General features: G+C 46.5%; 1 protein-coding gene across 1 annotated transcript; it reads left to right on the top strand.

Annotated features, from left to right (window-relative positions):
* Positions 1 to 687: 687 nt before the first annotated feature.
* LOC120036680 (tumor suppressor candidate 3-like) lies at positions 688 to 12,925 on the top strand. The gene is made up of 6 exons (XM_038983067.1): positions 688 to 854; positions 3,739 to 3,856; positions 6,473 to 6,613; positions 8,549 to 8,689; positions 10,048 to 10,137; positions 12,905 to 12,925. The coding sequence occupies exons 1-6, from the start codon at positions 688 to 690 to the stop codon at positions 12,923 to 12,925; spliced, it is 678 nt and encodes a 225-aa protein (XP_038838995.1).
* The last annotated feature ends 11,037 nt before the right edge of the window (positions 12,926 to 23,962 follow it).

Below are 23,962 nucleotides of genomic sequence, written 5' to 3'. Positions count from 1 at the left end.
TTTTCCCTTCTCTTTCACCCTTCCTCCCTCCTTTTCCCTTCTCTTTCACCCTTCCTCCCTCCTTTTCCCTTCCCTTTCACCCTTCCTCCCTCCTTTTCCCTTCCCTTTCACCCTTCCTTCCCTCCTTTTCCCTTCCCTTTCACCCTTTCACCCTTCCTTCCCTCCTTTTCCCTTCTCTTTCACCCTTCCTTCCCTCCTTTTCCCTTCCCTTTCACCCTTCCTCCCTCCTTTTCCCTTCCCTTTCACCCTTCCTCCCTCCTTTCCCCTTCCCTTTCACTCGTCCTCCTTCCTCCCTCCGTTTCCCTTCCTTTTCACTCGTCCTCCTTCCTTCCCTCCTTTTCCCTTCCCTTTCACCCTTCCTCCCTCCTTTTCCCTTCCCTTTCACTCGTCCTCCTTCCTTCCTTCCCTCCTTTTCCCTTCCCTTTCACCCTTCCTCCCTCCTTTTCCCTTCCCTTTCACCCTTCCTCCCTCCTTTTTCCCTTCCCTTCCCTTCCCTTTCACCCTTACTCCCTCCTTTTTCCTTCCCTTTCACTCTTCCTCCCTCCTTTTCCCTTCCCTTTCACTCGTCCTCCTTCCTTCCCCTCCTTTTCCCTTCCCTTTCACTCTTCTTCTCTCCTTTTCCCGTTCCGTCTTCCTCCCCTCTCGTCCTCCCTCTCTCCATCCCTGGTTTCCCTGCTGTTCCAGAACATGTTGGTGGAGAAGGTGGATCAGATGATGGAGTGGAGCTCCAGGCGTTCCGTGATCCGGATGAACGGCGATAAGTTCCGGAGGTTCGTCAAGGCCCCGCCCCGGAACTACTCGGTCATCGTGATGTTCACCGCGCTGCAGCCGCAGAGGCAGTGCTCCGTCTGCAGGTATGGAACCGCTCCGCCACACAACCACTGACAGGAGGCGCTATACTACACAACAGTGTGTTGAGACCTGGTGAAATACACTTGAAATAAATAGTGATTTGAAGATCAGGATGAGCTGTTTATTTGAATCAGGTATGCAGCAGGTAGCCTAGCGGTCAGAGGGTTGTGCCAGTAACCCAAAGATGGCTGGTTAGAATAGCCGAGCCGACAAGGTGAAAGACATGTTGATGATAGTTTGATCCAGGGGCGCTGCACTTCTATGGCTGACCCTGTAAAACAACACATTTCACTGCACCTGTCTGGTGTGTGTGACATTAAAACATAGATTTATTTGATTATTTTGGAACAAAATGATGCACACACAGCAGCCCTTCAGGACTGGAGTGTCCCACCTCGGCCCCATCAGTCAATACATGATCATACAAATCAATCATACAGTTGATGAAAGAGACAACACAGAATAAAGAAAAGTATGATGACCTTTTGACCTCTAGTGATGACCCATCAACAACTCTACAGAACAGTCAGTCTATTCAGTCTAGATCTACGTTTGGGTATAGGGGGGAGTTTAAAGAGGGTGAAGTCATCATGCCCTTTTGACCTCTAGTCATGGTCCATCAACCTGCAAGTCTGTTCAGTCTAGATCTACGTTTGGGTATAGGGGGGAGTTTAAAGACAAGGACATAGGCTGAAGTCATCATGACCTGTTGACCTCTAGTGATGACCTCCAGACAGTGATCTACTCTACATAACAGCCAGTGTGTTCAGTCTAGATCTCCGTTTTGGGGCCCAGTGTCTCACCAGAGTGTTTCTCTCCTCAAGGAGCCTTAACTAGGAGGACCCAGCCGTTCGCTTCATTGAATAAAGATGACGTCGACCAGGGAATAATCATGTGTATTACGGAAATAGAGGAAGTTAATTTAATCCACACTGACCTTTCCCACTCCCATCATCCTCTCTGTTCCCCGTGACCCATAATGCTTTTTTAATCATCTGCTGTCGACTCAAATCACTTAATTATTTATCTCTCGCTCTCTCTGTTCCTCTTGTTTTTTGATTTTCTCTCGCCCTCTCTTCCGGCTCTCAACGACGGCAGGGCCAACCTCGACGTATGCATTTATTTATCCATTTCTATTAAAATGATTAATCTTAACAAGGAAACAAGGTTTCCTTTCAATTTGAGGATGTCACTCCGAAGCGCATTAGTTAATGTCACGCGCCACCTCTCTCTGCTTCGCAATTGGGACGGACCATTTACATAAACGATACAATCGCGTGGCTAGTCAGCGGGCGCCCAAGACACATTTTGGGTTGTGACCCCCCCCCCCCCCCCCCCCCGCCAGCGTTCAAAGTACAGACGGGCACCGGGAGGGACTGCTAATCGCCGGGGTCCTCGCACTGCCATCACTCTTTCTTTCATTCTTCTCGCTCTCTTTTCTATACCACTCTCTCTTTGTTTGTTTCCTTCTCTCCATCTCAGTTCCTCATGCTCTTTCTCTCCCTCCCTCCAATGACGGTACGATTTAAAGTGCACTGTACTGAAAGCTACTAATTGTTTACAGACTTTTATCACCAAAAGACCAACCAAACACAACGCCCTCTGAAGAGACACACTATACGTAGAGCACCGCAGAGCGCGTAACACTACAAACCATATCACTTATGTAGGAGCATGAATAGTACATGAAGGCAATGCAACATTGATGCAAGTCGACATGCAATTTATGGCAGTTGTGTATAATTCCCACCAGAAAAGAGTGTTTTGTTACTTGTTTTATTCATGCTTTTTTGTTGTCCCGTTTGTTAATTCATGTACTCCAACGTGTGGCAGAGGACATTAAAGTTGTCAGAGGACATTAAAGTTGTCACCAGACGTTGGCGCTGCGACTTTACGAAGCCATCTGGAGTAAACACACTTTTATGAGGTTATTTGAGCTCTAAATGTGTGCCATGAAGCTTCAAGACTTCCACAGGCCCAAACTCTCTTCCCACTAGTTTTAAGTGTACTTTTAAATAGGGTTGCATAATTCCTGGAACTTTCAATACATTCCCTGGATTTTCCGGTATCCCGCTTGGAGAATTCCCGGAAACAGGAGGGAAGAAGCAGAAAATCCAGAATCCTGAAGGTTTTCTGGAAAACCAGGGAATTTATTGAATGTTTCAGGAATTTTGTAACCCTACTTTCAACTCTATTACGTCACATTATATAAAGAAGTTTGCTGTACATTCATTTTCATCTTTTTAGCCGCCACTGTGACAGACCTGGTGGGTCCACCGCTGTCTTCGTGACAGGTTGAGTGGCTACAGCTCAATTTGCAAAATGTCTGCCCTAATTTCCCCTCTAATTGTCACATTTTTAGTTTTTGTTGTTATGGTTTCCCCTGTCATGCCAGTGTAGGGGAACTGCGACAGGCATAAGAAGTGGCAGCATCGCCAGAGTTTAAAGGAAAGCGATGGGTAGAGAGATGGTGGTTCGTCGTGATGTTTTCCTCGTCTGTCCAGGACAGGATAGAGCAGCAGTAATTAGAGCTGGAGCCACGTTCTTCTCAGACACTCGTTTTCACGGCATGGCGTCGTTATCCTTCTCTCTCTGGGGAGGAACATGTGGCATGAGTATCTCTCTCTCGTCCGTCTCTTCCAACTGCCTCCTCAAGCCAACGTGGCCATGATCATCACCAGCATTTACTCATCTGTTTCTTCTTCCCTCTTTCTCTCCCTCTCTTGTTCAATTTCCCTTTTGCCTTCGCCTCTGCCCCTCTGTCTTCCTCTCCTCTTTTCAACTCTATTTTCTCTCCACTTCCCCCTCTCCATTTTCTCTCTTTCTTTCTCCCTTTTCTCTTTCTCTCTCTTCCTCTCTTTCTCTCTCTCCCTGTCTTTTTAACAGACAAGCTAACGAGGAGTACCAGGTGCTGGCTAACTCCTGGCGCTACTCCTCAGCTTTCTCTAACAAACTCTTCTTCACCGTGGTGGACTATGATGAGGGGGCGGACGTCTTTCAGCAGGTAACCGTCTGGATCTACCCCCCCAGTCCCCCTCCATCCGTCCCCCTCTCCATTCCCCCGCTCGCTCCCTCCATCCCCAAAGCCCTCATTTCCATGTTCATAGTTGCCTGTCAGCCTCGGCGCGGAGACACAGCATGATAATTAGCACGCAGGTGAAGTTTTAAAGGAGAGATGAATCGTTGAAATAAGGTAAATAAATCAGAGGTGGCTGACAGGCTCTCTGCATGGTTTTATTTACCAGCGGGGGCTCGTTGTCCGGCGGCCGTTTTAAGCTCAGGCCACTTAGGGAGAGAGTTTGGGGTTTCACATCAGCTGAACATTGTTTTGGACGTGCCTCTGATTGTCAATTATATATATACGATCGTGTCGAATGACATTTAGTGAAGTACTCACATACACAAACACTCATGTACCTTGGATGTATAGTCTTGATTTATGTAGATGAGCTCTCTTATCCAACCCACATACTGTACTCATAACTCAGTCCATGCACACCCTGCATACAGTACTCTGAATGTATAATCCATATTATAAACTGAGTTTGTCGAGCCCTGAATTCTGATTGGCTGAAAGCGGTGGTATATCAGACCGTATGTCACGGGTATTACTGTACTAATTACATTTGTAACCAGTTTATAATAGCAATAAGCCACCTCGGGGGTTTGTGGTATATAGCCAATATACCACGGCTAACGGCTGTGTCCAGGCACTCCGCGTTGTGTCGCGCGTAAGAACATCCCTTAGCCGTGGTATATTGGCCATAGCAGCCACTGTCGTGCACTCACTGCAGGCTGGCCGCTAGATAAACACCAGTGTGGGAGATTGATACGAGTCGGTTCTGCACAGCTAACCTCTTTCCCTGGGGTTGTCATTATTTTCCCAGGGTGCATCCATAGGTGGGCCGTGGGCGAAGCCCGTGTGGGCGTATGTGTGTGCATGTCACCGGGCACCGGAGTTTCTTACAGTACAGCACCGCCTGCTGTGTCACTCAGTGCAGACCTCGATACAGTGGGAAAACAACCGTATAAATAACATATTCCACATCGCCATAGCAACTCAGCACCAGAGAAACCCATAATAGAACGTTGGTTTCTTATCACTAACAGTCGTTTGCATGACAATAAACAGATGTGAAGCTTCCAACCGTCCATTACCATAGCCAATGAGCAATTAATCTGGGTTAAATACTCACCCCTGAGGTACGCCTCACACTCTCCACTCGAGCAATTATGCGATTACGGGCCTCTAAGATTAAAAGGACATGTAATTAAATGCAGATCACTTTGTCTAGCTTTTCTTTTGTTATAATGGAGAGAGTGCTTAATGTAGTACTCCTAATGGGCGAATCACCTCTACGCTCCAGGGAGGATGCGGTGGGCTCCTTTCACGCAATTAAGAGAAATAACCTCTGTAATGATCCTCACTTTGTTCTCTGTGAGTTTGGAATGGGGAGGAGGTGGGAATAGACCTGACTTTTTAGTTGATTTGAATTGCAAGAAGAGGGGTTTGGAAGGTAAACCAAGTGGAAAGAGAGAGACTGAGAATCACACAGTGGAGAGGTATTGACACAAGTAGATAGAGATATATCTAAGAGGGAAAGAGCAGTTCATTTTAGAGACAGAATCAGGCAAGACAGATACAGATTGAGAGAAAGAGAGAGAAACAATTGTGAGAATACTTTTGAGAGAGAGAGGGAATATCGTTGAGCGGGAGAGAGAGAGATTACTGTTGAAAGAAAGGGAGAGAGGGAGGAGGCAGACACCTAGCATAATAAGTACGCAGTGTGCATGCCTAACCATTCATTAGGCCTAATGGCCAGCCTGTGCAGAGGGAGAGTCTAGTAATTAGGTGTGTGTTAGTGCCACCAGTGAGTTCTCTGCCCCGTGCTCCTCCCTCCCTCGGTAGGTGGCCTCATGGTGGGCCCCCTGCTTGATCATAACACCACTGGGGAAAGTGAACTGTGTACAGGGGATGTTTTTGTAGGTGCAGTGGTATATATGCACACGTCATGTGGTGGGCCCCCTGCTTGATTATAACACCACTGGGGAAAGTGAACTGTGTACAGGGGATGTTTTTGTAGGTGCAGTGGTATATATGCACACGTCATGTGGTGGGCCCCCTGCTTGATCATAACACCACTGGGGAAAGTGAACTGTGTACAGGGGATGTTTTTGTAGGGGCAGTGGTATATATGCACACATCATGTAATTGGCGTTCTCACCACTTCTCTTGATTCTCTTTCTGCCTTTTCCACCTATGTCCCTCCCTCCCTCTCTCTCCTACCTACTGTATCCCTCCCTCCCTCCCTCCCTCCCTCTCTCCTCCTACATACTATATCTGTCCCTTTCTCTCTCGCCTCCTTCCAACTGTATCTGTCCCTGTCTCTCTCTCCTACCTACTGTATCTATCACCAATCCTTTCCTCTCTCTCTTTCTCTTCTTCTCTCTCCCGCCATCTCCCTTGTCCCTCTCCCTCCATCCCTCTGTCTCTCTCTCTCTCTCGCTCTTTCTCTCTTTCTCTCTCTCTTTCTCTCTTTCTCTCTCTCTTTCTCTCTCTCTTTCTCTCTCTCTCTTTCTCTCTCTCTTTCTCTCTCTTTCTCTCTCTCTTTCTCTCCAGCTGAATATGAACTCAGCCCCTACCTTCATGCACTTCCCAGCTAAGGGAAAGCCTAAGAGGGCAGACACCTTTGACCTCCAGCGGATCGGCTTTGCCTCGGAGCAGCTGGCCAAGTGGATTGCAGACCGCACCGACGTACAGGTGACAATTCCTCCTATAACATAATACACCCGTGATGGTTGTACAGGTGACATAAGACCCGGGTTCAAATAGTATCTGATTTCTGTCAGCTGCGCCTGATCGGGCTTGCCTGGAGCAATGGAGCAAATGGAATTGTTCCAAAAGTGCAAATGCCACCAATTTAGCAGGCTCAATTGAACGCTCAACATATTTGAAAGACAACAAATACTCTTTAAACCCAGGCCTGCCTATCACAGTTGAAAGCTTTTACAAAGTGCACACAACTATTTACCTGTCACAAAACAGACAAGCATCACCACAACATATCAGATATAATATTTGCAGCCAAACATGAATAGAATACCAAAGGTTATCATTTTTATAGCTGCGTCAGAGATGGCATCATCAGTTTCAGATCCATCTTAGAGATGCAAGAAGGACAAGATCACTTTGAGCACAACCTTTTACACAGCCCCAAAAACACAATGACCAGCTAATGGCTGTGGTATCCAATGCTTTCTATATGGTCCACTGAATTCCAATGAGGTTAGAAACTATTATCCTTATTAGATCCATGGCGTCCATTAAGGCTCCGAGGGGCTCCTTTTTTAAAGCCACCGTCCTCCATTACGGGGCGACGTCTCCACCAGTCGCCCATTAATCCTTTGGGCTCCGTCGTCCTGCGGATTTGAAAAACGCCGGTTGACAGTGGAGAGAAAGCGACTGGTACACTTTATAATGTTTCATTGTCACATACACTGGACAGGTGCAGTGAAATGTGTTGTTTTACAGGGTCAGCCATTGTGGTGCAACGCCCCTGGAGCATATTAGGGTTAAGTGCCTTGCTCAAGGGCACATCGACAGATTTTTCACCTTGTCGGCTCGTGTATTCGAACCAGCAACGTTTCGGTTACTGGCCAAATGCTCTAACACGCGCACACACTCTCCCTCTCGGTTCCACAAGCAGACTGAATTATGGGATATGTGGTTCCCTTCATTTGAGCTAATCCAATAGCATTAGAAGGCAAGGCCGGCGATCGACCAACAAGAAGACTCAGATCTGGGTTGTGTTCAAACTGAAGATAAAAAACGGACTGAAACAGTGAGGGGACTACCTGAACTTGTCCAATATGAAAAGCTCATTATCGTTTTCCGTTTCCCAAAAGTTTTTCAACAGTATGTCCTAATGAATACAACCCTCTACCTCACCTCCTTTCACTGGGTCTCCCTCCCTCCCTCTACCTCACCTCCTTTCACTGGGTCTCCCTCCCTCCCTCTACCTCACCTCCTTTCACTGGGTCTCCCTCCCTCTACCTCACCTCCTTTCACTGGGTCTCTCTCCCTCTACCTCACCTCCTTTCACTGGGTCTCTCTCCCTTTACCTCCCCTCCTTTCACTGGGTCTCTCTCCCTTTACCTCACCTCCTTTCACTGGGTCTCCCTCCCTCTACCTCACCTCCTTTCACTGGGTCTCCCTCCCTCTACCTCACCTCCTTTCACTGGGTCTCCCTCCCTCTACCTCACCTCCTTTCACTGGGTCTCCCTCCCTCTACCTCACCTCCTTTCACTGGGTCTCCCTCCCTCTACCTCCTTTCACTGGGTCTCTCTCCCTCTACCCCACCTCTTTTCACTGGGTCTCCCTCCCTCTACCTCACCTCCTTTCACTGGGTCTCCCTCCCTCTACCTCCTTTCACTGGGTCTCTCTCCCTCTACCCCACCTCTTTTCACTGGGTCTCCCTCCCTCTACCTCACCTCCTTTCACTGGGTCTCCCTCCCTCTACCTCCTTTCACTGGGTCTCCCTCCCTCTACCTCCTTTCACTGGGTCTCCCTCCCTCTACCTCACCCCCTTTCACACACACACGCACTCTCTCTTTCCCTCTCTTCTCTCCCTCTCTTCTCTCCCTCTCTTCTCTCCCTCCTCCTCCTCTCCTTCCCTCCCCCCCTCTCCTCCTCCAGATCCGTGTGTTCCGTCCTCCTAACTACTCTGGCACCATAGCCCTGGCCCTGCTGGTGTCCCTGGTAGGAGGGCTGCTCTACCTCCGCAGGAACAACCTGGAGTTCATCTACAACAAGACTGGCTGGGCCATGGCCGCACTGGTGAGAGAGGAGCACACACACACACACACACATCAGCTCAATCACACACACATACCAACATGTATGCATATGCAGACAGGCACACACATTCACACACACAATGGACTGGTGAGAGCACAACATCCCTGAAGTAGGTAAGCAGAATGTTCCTATGAACGCTTCTCACAGCGTGATATTGTCTTTCCTAAGTGTTCCACATAATGGTTTAGAACACGTACGCTAACAAGCTATTGATGAAGCTGCCCACACCACACACGTTCTGCCCGCCTAGGGGGAGGTGCAACACCATAGTTACATATATATATATATAATGGTTAGAAAAGCCTTTGTACTCAACTCAACTTCGGCAGAAAAGCACTTTGTGTACAGTCTATAAGGCAGTCTATAAGGCAGTCTGTAAGGCAGTCTATATGGTGGCAGTCTATTAAGGCAGTCTATAAGGCAGTCTATAAGGCAGTCTATAAGGCAGTCTGTAAGGCAGTCTGTAAGGCAGTCTATAAGGTCCATACAGGTCTAAGAATCTTCATCTGATCACCTTGTTGCAGGAAGTGTAAAACTTGTACTGTATTTGAGGTTTCAAAAGGCTTCTGAAGTTTGTAATTTCCACTTTGAAATCTCAGACTTGATTTCCCTCATGAAAAATGTTTCAACCCCTACAAAAATGTCCATTAATTATAGTCCACTAAATAATTCAAACAGGCTCAAGTTAAGATCCTACATCTGTATATGAAACATATACAGATGTAGATTCTGCATTTCTTCAGTTGTTTGTAAACTACAATCAATGAGCATGATCCAGCATGCTGGTCCGTCTTCATCAGCAGCAATGCTCTTATTTATAGTGAGGGCAGTACGAGGCAGAGTGGACGAGGGTCCTATGTGTAGACAGAGAGGGTTGTTATCCCATATGTTAAGAGACAGGGAGAAGGCTGAGGAAGCCACAGAGAGTATTGATCGTAAAGGGAGCAGCGGGCAAGTCACGGAGGTCAGGTTCAATGTGGTTTTTACCTCTCCTCTGCTCTGTTGGAGTGGCGAGATGGATCGATGCGGGTGTGTAGCCTCTCTCTGTCTCTACTTCTGTCTTCTCTCTCTCTCTCTCTCTCTCTCTCTCTCTCTTTCTCTGTGTGTGTGACTGTGAAGAAATAGCAGCAGGAGTGTTGATGAGTGTATAGTAATTTCTACCTGTTGCTTCTGTAACTTAACTTTTCTCTGTGTCTGTCTGTCTCTGTCTGTCTGTCTCTGTCTGTCTGTCTCTGTCTGTCTGTCTCTGTCTGTCTGTCTCTATCTGTTTGTCTCTCTGTCTGTCCATCTCTCCCCATCCCTCTCTCTCTCTCTTCCTCTCTCCCTCCCTCCCTTAGTGTGTGGTGTTTGCCATGACGTCAGGCCAGATGTGGAACCACATCCGCGGCCCACCTTACGCACACAAGAACCCCCAGAACGGCCAAGTGGTGAGTCTGTCCACCTCTACATCCACTCCTGATTGCCGTTTTTCTGGGGCTATATACACTGAGTGGACAAAACATTAGGAACACCTGCTGTTTCCATGACATAGACTGACCAGGTGAATCCAGGTGAAAGCTATGATCCCTTATTGATGTCGCTTGTTAAATCCACTTCAATCAGGGCAGATGAAGGGGAGGAGACAGGTTAAATAAGGATTTTTAAGTATTGAGACAATTGAGACATGGATTGTGTACGTGTGCCATTCAGAGGGTGAATGGGCAAGATAAAATATTTGTGTGTGTGTGTGTGTGCGCGTAGGCTTGAGTGTGGGTGTAATTATATATGTGTGGGTGTGTGTGCATGCATTTGTGTGTGTGTGAGCGGCCAGCTGGGAGCAGTCACAGTGGCTTTATGTCAGTCCAGAGACACGTCAGGGTTGCTGTGTCCCAGACACTCAGACGGTTGTATGTCGACGTGTCCCGTCTGGACGATTACGAGGAGACTCAGCTAGGAAATACAATTTATGGGGGGGGGGGGGAGAAGGCCATGACACACACTCGGACACACACGCACAGACACACAGACACACACTCACTCACACAGACACACACACAGACAGGGACAAGTAAAAACATTTTGTTCAAGATGGACTCACTCATCAGCAGTGACGTTTTAGATCCAGTTTGATATGTTTGTTCTAAACCATCTATAAGATATATATATATATATATATATATGTAGTATAATATCTGTTTCTCCCAACAGTCAGAAAAGCAATATAGCATTAGGTAGAATGGATGGATGTAACATTGGAATGGCACATTAAGAGATGGACAGACAGATCGATAAATAGTTTTTAGTCTCCTATAGTCAGTTTTCTGAGAAAGAGGGGGAGAGCTTGACACAGTTAGAGGATTAGAAGAAAAATAGGTTCTCCTCTTGAAGAGTCGGTTTTCAGACAGACAGACAGACAGACAGACAGACAGACAGACAGACAGACAGACAGACAGACAGACAGACAGACAGACAGACAGACAGACAGACAGACAGACAGACAGACAGACAGACAGACAGACAGACAGACAGAAATGAAAGGAGCATTGTGGGATGACAATTAAGAGGAAGAGATAATTACTAATGGGCTATAAATAGTTAAACGACACATTGTGAGCAGAGTGAGAAGATGGTGGACTGTATCAGAGAGAGGCTGTGGGTGGGTTGGTTCCTCTGTCCTTGTGGGGACCTATATTCCCCAAAGTCCCCACAAGGACAGTAAAATGTGACCGACCTCCTCGATTTGGTCTTATGTAGCAAAATTTGAAATTGTGTTTTTTACATTGGATAAAAGTAGAGACTAGAAGATGGTATATCATACACTGCAGTTGAGAGACAATGGGAAAGTAATTCTGCTTTGAAAGTTGATAAGCTTGTAACCACACTTTTGAGAAAATGGCCCTTGAATGTTTTGGTACACCTTGTGGAGAGCTTTTCTTTGTCTATGCCGATTCAGCATCGTTCACACCCTCTTAAGCTTTAGCCCCACCCATCTCTTTAAGGATTCACATGTGGTAAACACACGCTGTATCAAATAAAATCTAGGATAAAAATATTTAATAAATATTTTCTCGTTATTAGATGACGCTGACCCGACACGGTTGTCTAAATGGATGGGTCATGTGAAGGAAATGCTATAACCAACCCCCAGCCACATCTAGCTAAGTGGATGGGACACTATTGTCTAGACATGTACACATGTTCATTAAATACAACCGATGGCCGTAGTCACCCCCAGACACACCTGCTAATTTGATGGGTCATGTAATAATCCGGCCGGAGTGGAGTCTTTTGTTTAGACATTTAGCTAGCTAGCTAAACAATGAACCGGCATAACCTCAACTAATACTGCTACCAATACAAACATTGTCATAGCTGTAGTATGAATCTGCAAGTAGCTAAAGCTAACAAATTCGTTTCAATGTTAACTAGCTAATGTTAGGCTGTAACTAGCAATGCAAATTGATTGCTGATTCAAATAATATTACACAGATCATACACGTAACGTTAGCTAGCGAGCCAGCAAGCTAACGTTTGCTAGCTACCTAACAGTATGCTTTAACTTGCAATAGAAAATGACTCCCTGACAAAATTAGAAACGCATATCTTGAAAATGTCGCTACACTCTTACCCGTATACATGGATGAATGCTTCAGGGCAGATTGGAACCATTTAACGTTTTGTTTGTAGCTACATCTTGTTTGGCCAGCGTTGTGTCAAGTCACTCGGTTCACATTGACCGTGGCGTGTGCAGAAAGTAGCCCATCACTCTTACTGATCTGTCGATAGCGCCTGCTAAATTCAGGGCATCAATGTTGAGAAAAGTAGCAAAAAGTTTGTAGTTCTCGATGGCTAACGTTATGTCTTTCAAAAACGGCACAGTAGAAAGGACTGTCAACACATACTGAACAGCTCACGTTATAGACAGAAACGGCTACATGGCAGACCAATCCAAACTCATCTCCTGGCATGTCCAGCCCATCCATTATCTCAGCCAATCATGGCTAGTGGGAAGGTTCCTGACTTTTTCCGTGGCTAAACCAACTAGGCTCATAATTTAACAATTTGATTTGTATTTATGAACAGATAGAACAGATATCATTAAGGTTTGGTCTAGCAACAGAGACGCATTGGCTGTTCAGATGTGTAGGAGGAGACTCGGCATAGGGGAAAGGGTTAAATATCAGTGCTTGTGTGGATGTCTTTTGTCTTACTCAGCTGTATCGACCCAATGGGTGAATAAACTTGGGTTGAGCTTTATTAAGCGTCCGTGTGTTTTAATAGGTTCATTTAGAATCTAACAGGTGTTAGGTTTAGTGTTAGGTTTAGGGGTTAGGGAAAATAGGATTTTGAATGGAAATCAATTTTAGGTCCCCACGAGCATAGAAGAACAAAAGTGTGTGTGTGTGTGTGTGTGTGTGTGTGTGTTTATCAGCGTCTGGAGCAGTTTAGTTCCAACAGATTTTGCAGGCTACAAAGGGAAGCTATTTCACACAGATATGTTCCCACCAAACCCTAAGCACCGGTTGTTGTTACTGTGCTTATTTACTGGGGAAATATTATTGTTGTCGAAAGTCAACCAAAAACTAAAAATAGTGCTCAAACTACAGGGTGTTTTTCCAGAAAGATTTCCCGGTCATCATTTATAGTTGTGCATCGGAGTGTGAAATTAAAAAAACAGAGAGAAGAACATTTAGTGGAGAGGGAGGAGAGAAAAAACGCTGCCTTGATTTCCAAACTAAAAGCTACATTTGCATGAAATTATCCTCTTGTCAGACTACTGGATGTCCTTTCTGCATTTTCTTCCCCCTCTTTCTCTCCTCTCCTCCCTCCTTCATCTGGCCCATTCACTCTTCTCTCCCTTATCACCTTCTCCCTTCATCTCTGGCCGGGCTCAAAACCCTTTGGAGAGAGAGAGAATGAGAGAGAGAGAGAATGAGAGGGAGAGAGACCAGGGTTGTTTGGGTAATAAAAGCGACTGATGCGGTTGGCCAGTCGGTTCAGACTGTGCAGAAAAGCTCATGGGCGACTGGAGCTGTTTCAGGACACAGAGAAGAGAGAGAGAGGAGAGGAGAGAGAGAGGAGAGGAGAGAGAGTTAGAGAAGAGAGAGTTAGAGAAGAGAGAGTTAGAGAAGAGAGAGTTAGAGAAGAGAGAGTTAGAGAAGAGAGAGTTAGAGAAGAGAGAGTTAGAGAAGAGAGAGTTAGAGAGAGAGTTAGAGAGAGAAGAGAGAGAGAGTTAGAGAGAGAAGAGAGAGAGTTAGAGAGAGAAGAGAGAGAGTTAGAGAGAGTTAGAGAGAGTTAGAGAGAGTAAGAGAGAGAAGAGAGAGAAGAGAGAGAAGAGAGAGAAGAGAGAGAAGAGAGAGAAGAGAGAGTTAGAGAGAAGAGAGAGTTAGAGAAGAGAGAGTTAGAGAAGAGAGAGTTAGAGAAGAGAGAGTTAGAGAAGAGAGAGAGTTAGAGAAGAGAGAGAGTTAGAGAAGAGAGAGAGTTAGAGAAGAGAGAGAGTTAGAGAAGAGAGAGAGTTAGAGAAGAGAGAGAGTTAGAGAAGAGAGAGAGAGAGAGAAGAGAGAGTTGGAGAAGAGAGAGTTGGAGAAGAGAGAGTTGGAGAAGAAAGAGAGAGAGAGAGGAGAGAGTTAGAGAGAGGGAGAGAAGAGAGAGGGAGAGAGAAGAGAGAGAGAGAGAAGGCCATTCACACTCCACACAGATAACCCACAAATAGACCTCTTACAATCCTGTCTGCTTTTCTCTGTTTCCCTCTCTTACTATCCCCCCTTCTCTCTCTCTCTCTCTTTTACCTCTCGCTCTTTCTCTCACCTCCCCTCCCTTTCTTTCACCCCTCTTTCTCTCACCTCCCCCTCCCTTTCTCTCACCTCCCCCCTCTCTTTCTCTCTTTCTCTCACCTCCCCCTCCCTTTCTCTCACCTCCCCCCTCTCTTTCTCTCTTTCTCTCACCTCCCCCTCTCTTTCTCTCACCTCCCCCCTCTCTTTCTCTCACCTCCCCCCTCTCGTTCTCTCACCTCCCCCCTCTCGTTCTCTCACCTCCCCCCTCTCGTTCTCTCACCTCCCCCCTCTCGTTCTCTCACCTCCCCCCTCTCGTTCTCTCACCTCCCCCCTCTCTTTCTCTCACCACCCCCTCCCTTTATCTCACCTCCCCCTCCCTTTCTTTCACCCCTCTTTCTCTCACCTCCCCCTCTCGTTCTCTCACCTCCCCCCTCTCGATCTCTCACCTCCCCCCTCTCGATCTCTCACCTCCCCCCTCTCGTTCTCTCATCCCCCCCTCCCGTTCTCTCACCTCCCCCTCCCGTTCTCTCACCTCCCCCCTCTCGTTCTCTCACCTCCCCCCTCTCGTTCTCTCACCTCCCCCTCTCGTTCTCTCACCTCCCCCTCTCGTTCTCTCACCTCCCCCCTCTCGTTCTCTCACCTCCCCCCTCTCGTTCTCTCACCTCCCCCCTCTCGTTCTCTCACCTCCCCCCTCTCGTTCTCTCACCTCCCCCCTCTCGTTCTCTCACCTCCCCCCTCTCATTCTCTCACCTCCCCCTCTCGTTCTCTCACCTCCCCCCTCTCGTTCTCTCACCTCCCCCCTCTCGTTCTCTCACCTCCCCCCTCTCTTTCTCTCACCTCCTCTCTCTCTCTCACACCCTCTCTCTCTCCCTCTTTTACCTCCCCTCGCTCTTTCTCACCTCCCCCCTCTTTCTCTTACCTCCTCTCTCTCAATTCAATTTCAATTTAAGGGCTTTATTGGCATGGGAAGCGTATGTTTACATTGCCAAAGCAAGTGAAATAGATAATAAACAAAAGTGAAATAAACAATAGAAAAATGACAGTAAACATTACACTAGAAAGTTCCAAAAGAATCAAGACATGTCAAATGTCATTATGTCTATATACAGTGTTGTATTGGGGAAGATGCCAGAGCTGGGGATGATGTTAGAGTTTAAGTATAGCCAATTGGAATTTGTGGTCTGTATATTTTATCATTTCATTTAGGAGACCATCAACACCACAGGCCTTTTGGGTTGGAGGGTTTGTATTTTTTCCTGTAGTTCATTCAATGTAATTGTAGAATCCAGTAGGTTCTGGTAGTCTTTAATAGTTGATTCTAACATTTGTATTTGATCATGTATATGTTTTTGCTGTTCGTTCTTTGTTATAGAGCCAAAACGATTAGAGAAGTGGTTTATCCATACATCTCCGTTTTGGATAGATAACTCTGTGTTGTTTGTTTAGAATGTTCAAATTTTCCAAGAAGTGGGTAGGTTCTCTCTCTGTCTCTCTTACCATCTCTCTCTCTCTCTTTTACCATCTATCTCTCTCTCTCTCTCTCTCCTACTCTCTCTCCCTCTGTCTCTCTCTTACCATCTATCTCTCTCTCTCTATCTGAACAGAAAGGTACACCACAAACCAGGCTGGTCTGTATCCGTACAGCCCTCTCTGCCCACAGTCTTTTTTTGTTTGTATTTTTGGCTGCAGGCAGTTGGCTACCAGACAGGATAATAACATTATAAAAAATGGCCCAATCCTGGAAGAGTATATTGAATGTATCAATTGATGAATGGGAACCAAACAGGACTAAACTAGATTAAATTGTATCTGATCAGTGCCCAAGAACTGCTCTGGAGGATCCCGGATAATGAGAGATGTTGGTGACTAAACAAAGTCCATTTGTTAGTCTATGAGCAGTTTGAGATACTTCAGGAAGTTACGTTGCAGGCTAGCTCAGTGCTGCCCTCTCTCATTGAGGAACTCAAGTTGAAGGCCACCCAGGGTACTGCAGGCTACCATTTAGTAAGTCAGTTATCCTTATAAAATATACCAGGATATACATCTGCTATATTAGAAGCAATTAGAGGTACCATGAATGCCTTCTAAAAACATCTTTATTTACAGGAAGATTGACCAGAAAGATCTGCATTCACTATAATGTGGGGCCTGTTTTCTGCTAACACTTCCTGCAGTACCGCGGTCAGCCTCCGTGGCTTCAACGAGAGGGGGCAGTCGTTCTCCCTTGGGTCAAAAGGAGATCTCCAACTGCCATTCAAGAGCACCAATTCGTAGAAGTGGACTTTCGTATCCAGGAACTTAAACTGTGGCATTAGATTGAGCCAAAATGGCTGAAGCAATCCCTCAGAGTGACTAGCCTTTCGCTCCAAAATGGCTGAAGCAATCCCTCAGAGTGACTAGCCTTTCGCTCCAAAATGGCTGAAGCAATCCCTCAGAGTGACTAGCCTTTCGCTCCAAAATGGCTGAAGCAATCCCTCAGAGTGACTAGCCTTTCGCTCCAAAATGGCTGAAGCAATCCCTCAGAGTGACTAGCCTTTCGCTCCAAAATGGCTGAAGCAATCCCTCAGAGTGACTAGCCTTTCGCTCCAAAATGGTGTACTCAAGCAGTTCCAGAGGAGGATGCTCGAAGTAGACATTGCCACTAACCACAGATCTAGGATCAGATTATATTAACCCCAATCTGAACCTTAGCTATGAGGGAGACGAAACAATATCTGACCCCGTATCTGTGGTTTGGTGGAACGTCACCTCAGCAGCCTAACAGACGGTCAGAAAAGGATGTTCAGAGCCTGAGAACCTTCTTCTCTCGACCCCTTAGAAATATGTTTTACTTCAACGTTTGAGTCTAATGAAGCTCCATCTGGATGTTTTTGAGTTCACCCTGACCGGATCCATCTGTGAAAGCGAGCCGCTAGGGCGGCTATCTCCTCCGCCTACACATTAGCCACGCCTCACGTCCCATTCCCATATCATCCCAACCCATTACTTCATTAAGTTTGTCTGCACACAACCTCCTCCGCCCTGCTTCCCAAAGACACGACTCAAGTATATATAAATCTCATATTTTTTTCATAATCCGAGCAGAACGTTGTCACTTATTGCGTCTTAGCAAATATGTAGGTTTTCTCCCGGAGATGTTCAGGGGGGGGGGGGGGGGGGGGGTGGGCTGAGTCTATATTAAGTGAATTGAACTGTGAACCAAAGCGTGAAATAAAAGAACACTTCAGACAGGAGATTTTTGTATTTGTATTTTGGGCCCTTTTCCAGGATGCTTAGCTCTCCATTCCAAGGGACTGGAGCATTAAAAATGAATGTTTGTGGCGAACGAGCGCCTTAATTAAGAATGGGGAGACCTAGGAGGGATGGAGGAAGGAAACAGAAGGAGAACAACAAGCTGAAAAACAAACGCTGATTAACTGTGAATGAATCACTTTGATGGAAAACGTTTCCTTACGGGGACCGGCAGTAGAAAACAACTAAAGGCTCGCCGGGAGCAAGAGGTAAATTATTTATATAAATATATATATATTTTTTTTTTTAAATATGTGATTTTTTTTCTAAATATCTTTTTTATGTGTGCTAGTGCTAGGCTGGAGCAAAAACCCTTCACACCCACCAGCTTCCCAGCCCAGAGAGAAGCCTTTTCTACTGTCTGGCACCAATGTTTTTTTACTGAGGTCTGAAGTAGATGATCAGAAGTGCTTCTCTATCGACGGTGGTTGCTAGGGCGGGAGAGAAATCTCCTAAACAACCCCTCCACCTGTCAATCATTCCCGGAACTCTCAACACAATTGGCTATCGTCTTCCCCCATTCACCTTAATGGACTTTAACCCGCTGGCTCCGTGTCTGTATCCATCTACCCACCCCTCTGTGGTCGCAACACTTCCTCCTCTCTCTCCCAGGCCATCTGTCTCCCAGCCCAGAGATTGAATCAATATGGCTGCATGTGTCAGCGGTATTGCTATATTGAATTTATGGGAGGTTCTTATTGAAATATTATAATGTGGCTGTATGAATTCCAGGCCTCCTGCTCAGCATACAGGGGCGCTGGCAGAATACAGCGTAACGTTTTATGGCCCGGCTAGTATTGGCCCCTGGAAAATCTCAGGGTTATGTGGACAATGACTTATGAGGATAGCGAGGACTCTCTGGGACTTTAACGCCACATTTGAGACGTGCAGCGCTAGTGTCCTTATTGTATTGTAGTGTGTGTGTGTGTGTGTGTGTGTGTGTGTGTGTGTGTGTGTGTGTGTGTGTGTGTGTGTGTGTGTGTGTGTGTGTGTGTGTGTGTGTGTGTGTGTGTGTGTGTGTGTGTGTGTGATGTTTCAGGTGATATATTATATGATTATTGTGGTAGTGGTGATGATGATGATAACAGTGATGATGACAGTGAGGATGGTGATCTGGCATTGGTAATAGTGACATTACGATGGTTGATGATAAGAATGTGGAAGGTTGACAAACTTTATCCAGATACCTTAGGATAGGACAGACAGAATATTTAGGTATTTTCTCTGACAGACAGAGACAGACAGGAATCCAAACATACTCCATTCATCTGAACTGTGTTTTCTCTTTCTCTCTGTATCTCTCTCTTTCTGTCTCTGCCTCTGTTTCTGCCTCTCTCTCTGCCTCTGTCTCTCTCTCTGCCTCTGCCTCTCTCTCTGCCTCTCTCTCTCTCTGCCTCTCTCTCTCTGCCTCTCTCTTTCTCTGCCTCTCTCTGTCTCTGTCTATTTCTGTCTCTGCCTCTCTGTCGCTCTCCCTCTGCCTCTCTGTCGCTCTCCCTCTGCCTCTCTGTCGCTCTCCCTCTGCCTCTCTGCCTCTCTCTCTCTCTCTCTCTCTCTTTCTCTGCCTCTCTCTGTCTCTGTCTCTGTCTCTGCCTCTCTCTCTCTGTCTCTGCCTCTCTGTCTCTGCCTCTCTTTGTCTATCTCTGCCTCTCTGCCTCTGCCTCTCTGCCTCTGCCTCTCTGTTTCTGCCTCTCTCTCTCTCTCTGCCTCTCTCTCTCTCTCTCTCTCTCTCTCTCTCTCTCTCTCTGTCTCTACCTCTCTCTGCCTCTCTGCCTCTCTCTCTCTCTGTCTCTACCTCTCTCTGCCTCTCTGTCTCTGCCTCTCTCTCTCTCTCTCTACCTCTCTCTCTACCTCTCTCTCTGCCTCTCTCTCTCTCTCTCTCTCTCTCTCTCTCTCTCTCTCTCTCTCTCGCTCTCTCTGTCTCTACCTCTCTCTGCCTCTCTGTCTCTACCTCTCTCTCTGCCTCTCTCTCTTCCTCTCTGTCTCTGTCTCGCTCTGTCTCTCTGTCTCTGCCTCTCTCTCTCTCTCTCTCTCTCTCTCTCTCTCTCTCTCTCTCTCTCTCTCTCTCTCTCTCTCTCTCTCTCTCTCTCTCTCTCTCTCTCTCTCTCTCTCTCTCTCTGTCTCTCTCTCTCTCTCTCTGTGTCTCTCTCTCTCTCTCTCTCTCTCTCTCTCTCTATGTGTCTCTCTCTCTCTCTCTTTCTCTCTCTCTCTGTGTCTCTGCCTCTCTCTCTCACACATGCACGTTTTCTCACTCACAATGGGCCAGGCTCTGTGCAATATTGATCCTATACACCAGGCGTCCTACTCCTGAACAATGCCTCCGCTGTAGACCACATTCTGACTCTTATCTGAGGAATGCTACAGTGTCTGTCTGGAGACCAGTGAATGGGTAGACAGTGGAGAGGTACAGCTCACATGAGAGGCATTGTAACCTGTTAGAATACAGGGATCATTAATGGGTGATGGGGTGGCATTGTAACCTGCTAGAATACAGGGATCAGTAATGGGTGATGGGGTGGCATTGTAACCTGTTAGAATACAGGGATCAGTAATGGGTGATGGGGTGGCATTGTAACCTGTTAGAATACAGGGATCAGTAATGGGTGATGGGGTGGCATTGTAACCTGTTAGAATACAGGGATCAGTAATGGGTGATGGGGTGGCATTGTAACCTGTTAGAATACAGGGATCAGTAATGGGTGATGGGGTGGCATTGTAACCTGTTAGAATACAGGGATCAGTAATGGGTGATGGGGTGGCATTGTAACCTGTTAGAATACAGGGATCAGTAATGGGTGATGGGGTGGCATTGTAACCTGTTAGAATACAGGGATCAGTAATGGGTGATGGGGTGGCATTGTAACCTGTTAGAATACAGGGATCAGTAATGGGTGATGGGGTGGCATTGTAACCTGTTAGAATACAGGGATCAGTAATGGGTGATGGGGTGGCATTGTAACCTGTTAGAATACAGGGATCAGTAATGGGTGATGGGGTGGCATTGTAACCTGTTAGAATACAGGGATCAGTAATGGGTGATGGGGTGGCATTGTAACCTGTTAGAATACAGGGATCAGTAATGGGTGATGGGGTGGCATTGTAACCTGTTAGAATACAGGGATCAGTAATGGGTGATGGGGTGGCATTGTAACCTGTTAGAATACAGGGATCAGTAATGGGTGATTGGTGAACTTCCTCCTCCTTCCTTCTACCCCGTATACAATTAGTATAATTAAGAATCATCTCTCTCCCTTTGCTTCTCGCCAACCAAAACACACACTCTCTGTTTCTCCCTGTTCCCTACTCCGCCTCTCCTTTCTGCTTGGTTAACTCCTCATTTATCTGGCTCCTCGAGCCACGTCTTTTGACCTTTGAAGACAGAGGCCGCGGAAACATTGGGTAAAAACAATGAACAGAATCATTTGTTAAAGGTTACAACACAAAACCCCATTAGGCACCAGCCGTGGCTCTCTGGGAAACTATTTGTTTTTGGAGCGCCCTCTGGAAAATAACAAGTTAACCGTGTTGGACTGGATGCTTTCTTTTTCTCAAGCTGTGAGTGTGAGCTCGCCGTCATTTACCAGATTAAAATTTGTATTACTAATTCATTGGGAACTTACTTTTAGTAGCATGTACTGTTGTTTGGAATGTCAGAGTGTTGAGATGAGATTGAGAACAGGACGTGTGTAGATGGAAACCTGAAGAGCCATTTCCTCAGTGTTCAGGGTCTGTATGCATGAGAAGGAAAAAGACGATTGAAAATACATTTGTTTGGTAGTTTTGAGAAAAGGTCTCTGTTATTTACAGGGTTACCTTAGCTGGTGTCTCCCACTGTAGATTGAGCCGTCAATTGATGTGTCTTGTCTATACTCCTATCTCTGTATTAAAAGGTTAAACCCGTAGTTTTATAGGATTATTTTAAACACGGAAAACCTGGGAGCTTTTATAAATGTCATTAGAAGTTTGTAGACCTTGTCAAGACTACGTGAGAGTTGATCTATGTAAATAAACTGAGTGCAGAACGTTAGGAATGTCTTTCCAGGAACACGGACTGACCAGGTGACTCCAGGTGAAAAGCTATGATCCCTTATTGATGTCACTTGTCAAATCCACTTCAATCATCGTAGATCAGTGGTCACCAACCTTTTGTCGAGACCACTTTCTGAGTCAAACTGCAAGCCAAGATCCACCGTTCAGGTTTTTTTTGTTAACATGACTTAAAAAACGTTAGCCTATGCAACATTAACCTATTCAAAACAGTACTGTAGTAATGAGGTTTGTGCAGTAGGCTATAGGCCCAATACATTATCGCTGCATGTGGACTTTTCTTGAATTGCCCTGCCCATTGCAATGTTCTTCTCAGATAATTTTTTTAACATGCGAGGTAGGCTATATGATCACACCGGTAATAGATCATTGTTTTAACATGCGAGGTAGGCTATATGATCACACCGGTAATAGATCATTGTTTTAACATGCGAGGTAGGCTATATGATCACACCGGTAATAGATCATTGTTTTAACATGCGAGGTAGGCTATATGATCACACCGGTAATAGATCATGTTTTAACATGCGAGGTAGGCTATATGATCACACCGGTAATAGATCATTGTTTTAACATGCGAGGTAGGCTATATGATCACACCGGTAATAGATCATTGTTTTAACATGCGAGGTAGGCTATATGATCACACCGGTAATAGATCATTGTTTTAACATGCGAGGTAGGCTATATGATCACACCGGTAATAGATCATTGTTTTAACATGCGAGGTAGGCTATATGATCACACCGGTAATAGATCATTGTTTTAACATGCGAGGTAGGCTATATGATCACACCGGTAATAGATCATTGTTTTAACATGCGAGGTAGGCTATATGATCACACCGGTAATAGATCATTGTTTTAACATGCGAGGTAGGCTATATGATCACACCGGTAATAGATCATTGTTTTAACATGCGAGGTAGGCTATATGATCACACCGGTAATAGATCATTGTTTTAACATGCGAGGTAGGCTATATGATCACACCGGTAATAGATCATTGTTTTAACATGCGAGGTAGGCTATATGATCACACCGGTAGTAGATCAGTTGTTGTATTACTTGTGAGGCACAGCAGACATTAAAATAACTCACTTTTTTTTTTTTTACTGGGTTGATGGTACCTGCATCTGATGGTCAGGCTCTCCTCTCCTCCTCTGACACTGACCAAAAAGGGACACCGTCACCCAGCTGATGGTCAGGCTCTCCCCTTCCTCCTCTGACACTGACCAAAAAGGGACACCGTCACCCAGCCGATGGTCAGGCTCTCCCCTTCCTCCTCTGACACTGACCAAAAAGGGACACCGTCACCCAGCTGATGGTCAGGCTCTCCCCTTCCTCCTCTGACACTGACCAAAAAGGGACACCGTCACCCAGCTGATGGTCAGGCTCTCCCCTTCCTCCTCTGACACTGACCAAAAAGGGACACCGTCACCCATCTGATGGTCAGGCTCTCCCCTTCCTCCTCTGACACTGACCAAAAAGGGACACCGTCACCCATCTGATGGTCAGGCTCTCCCCTTCCTCCTCTGACACTGACCAAAAAGGGACACCGTCACCCAGCTGATGGTCAGGCTCTCCCCTTCCTCCTCTGACACTGACCAAAAAGGGACACCGTCACCCATCTGATGGTCAGGCTCTCCCCTTCCTCCTCTGACACTGACCAAAAAGGGACACCGTCACCCAGCTGATGGTCAGGCTCTCCCCTTCCTCCTCTGACACTGACCAAAAAGGGACACCGTCACCCAGCTGATGGTCAGGCTCTCCCCTTCCTCCTCTGACACTGACCAAAAAGGGACACCGTCACCCAGCTGATGGTCAGGCTCTCCCCTTCCCTCCTCTGACACTGACCAAAAAGGGACACCGTCACCCAGCTGATGGTCAGGCTCTCCTCTCCTCCTCTGACACTGACCAAAAAGGGACACCGTCACCCAGCTGATGGTCAGGCTCTCCCCTTCCTCCTCTGACACTGACCAAAAAGGGACACCGTCACCCAGACTGATGGTCAGGCTCTCCCCTTCCTCCTCTGACACTGACCAAAAAGGGACACCGTCACCCATCTGATGGTCAGGCTCTCCCCTTCCTCCTCTGACACTGACCAAAAAGGGACACCGTCACCCAGCTGATGGTCAGGCTCTCCCCTTCCTCCTCTGACACTG

The sequence above is a fragment of the Salvelinus namaycush genome, unplaced genomic scaffold (assembly GCF_016432855.1).
Source record: "Salvelinus namaycush isolate Seneca unplaced genomic scaffold, SaNama_1.0 Scaffold1433, whole genome shotgun sequence".
Classification (NCBI taxonomy): domain Eukaryota; kingdom Metazoa; phylum Chordata; class Actinopteri; order Salmoniformes; family Salmonidae; genus Salvelinus; species Salvelinus namaycush.
Note: the sequence above shows the minus strand (reverse complement) of the source record. Positions and strands in the feature narration are given on the sequence as shown.

Bases quoted from the DNA above. Each gene is read 5' to 3' on its own strand.
- LOC120036680 (XM_038983067.1), top strand. From the start codon at position 688: ATGTTGGTGGAGAAGGTGGATCAGATGATGGAGTGGAGCTCCAGGCGT. The intron at 8,690-10,047 runs GTGAGAGAGGAG...TCCCTCCCTTAG, and splicing joins GCTGGGCCATGGCCGCACTG to TGTGTGGTGTTTGCCATGAC. The intron at 10,138-12,904 runs GTGAGTCTGTCC...TGTCTTACTCAG, and splicing joins ACCCCCAGAACGGCCAAGTG to CTGTATCGACCCAATGGGTG.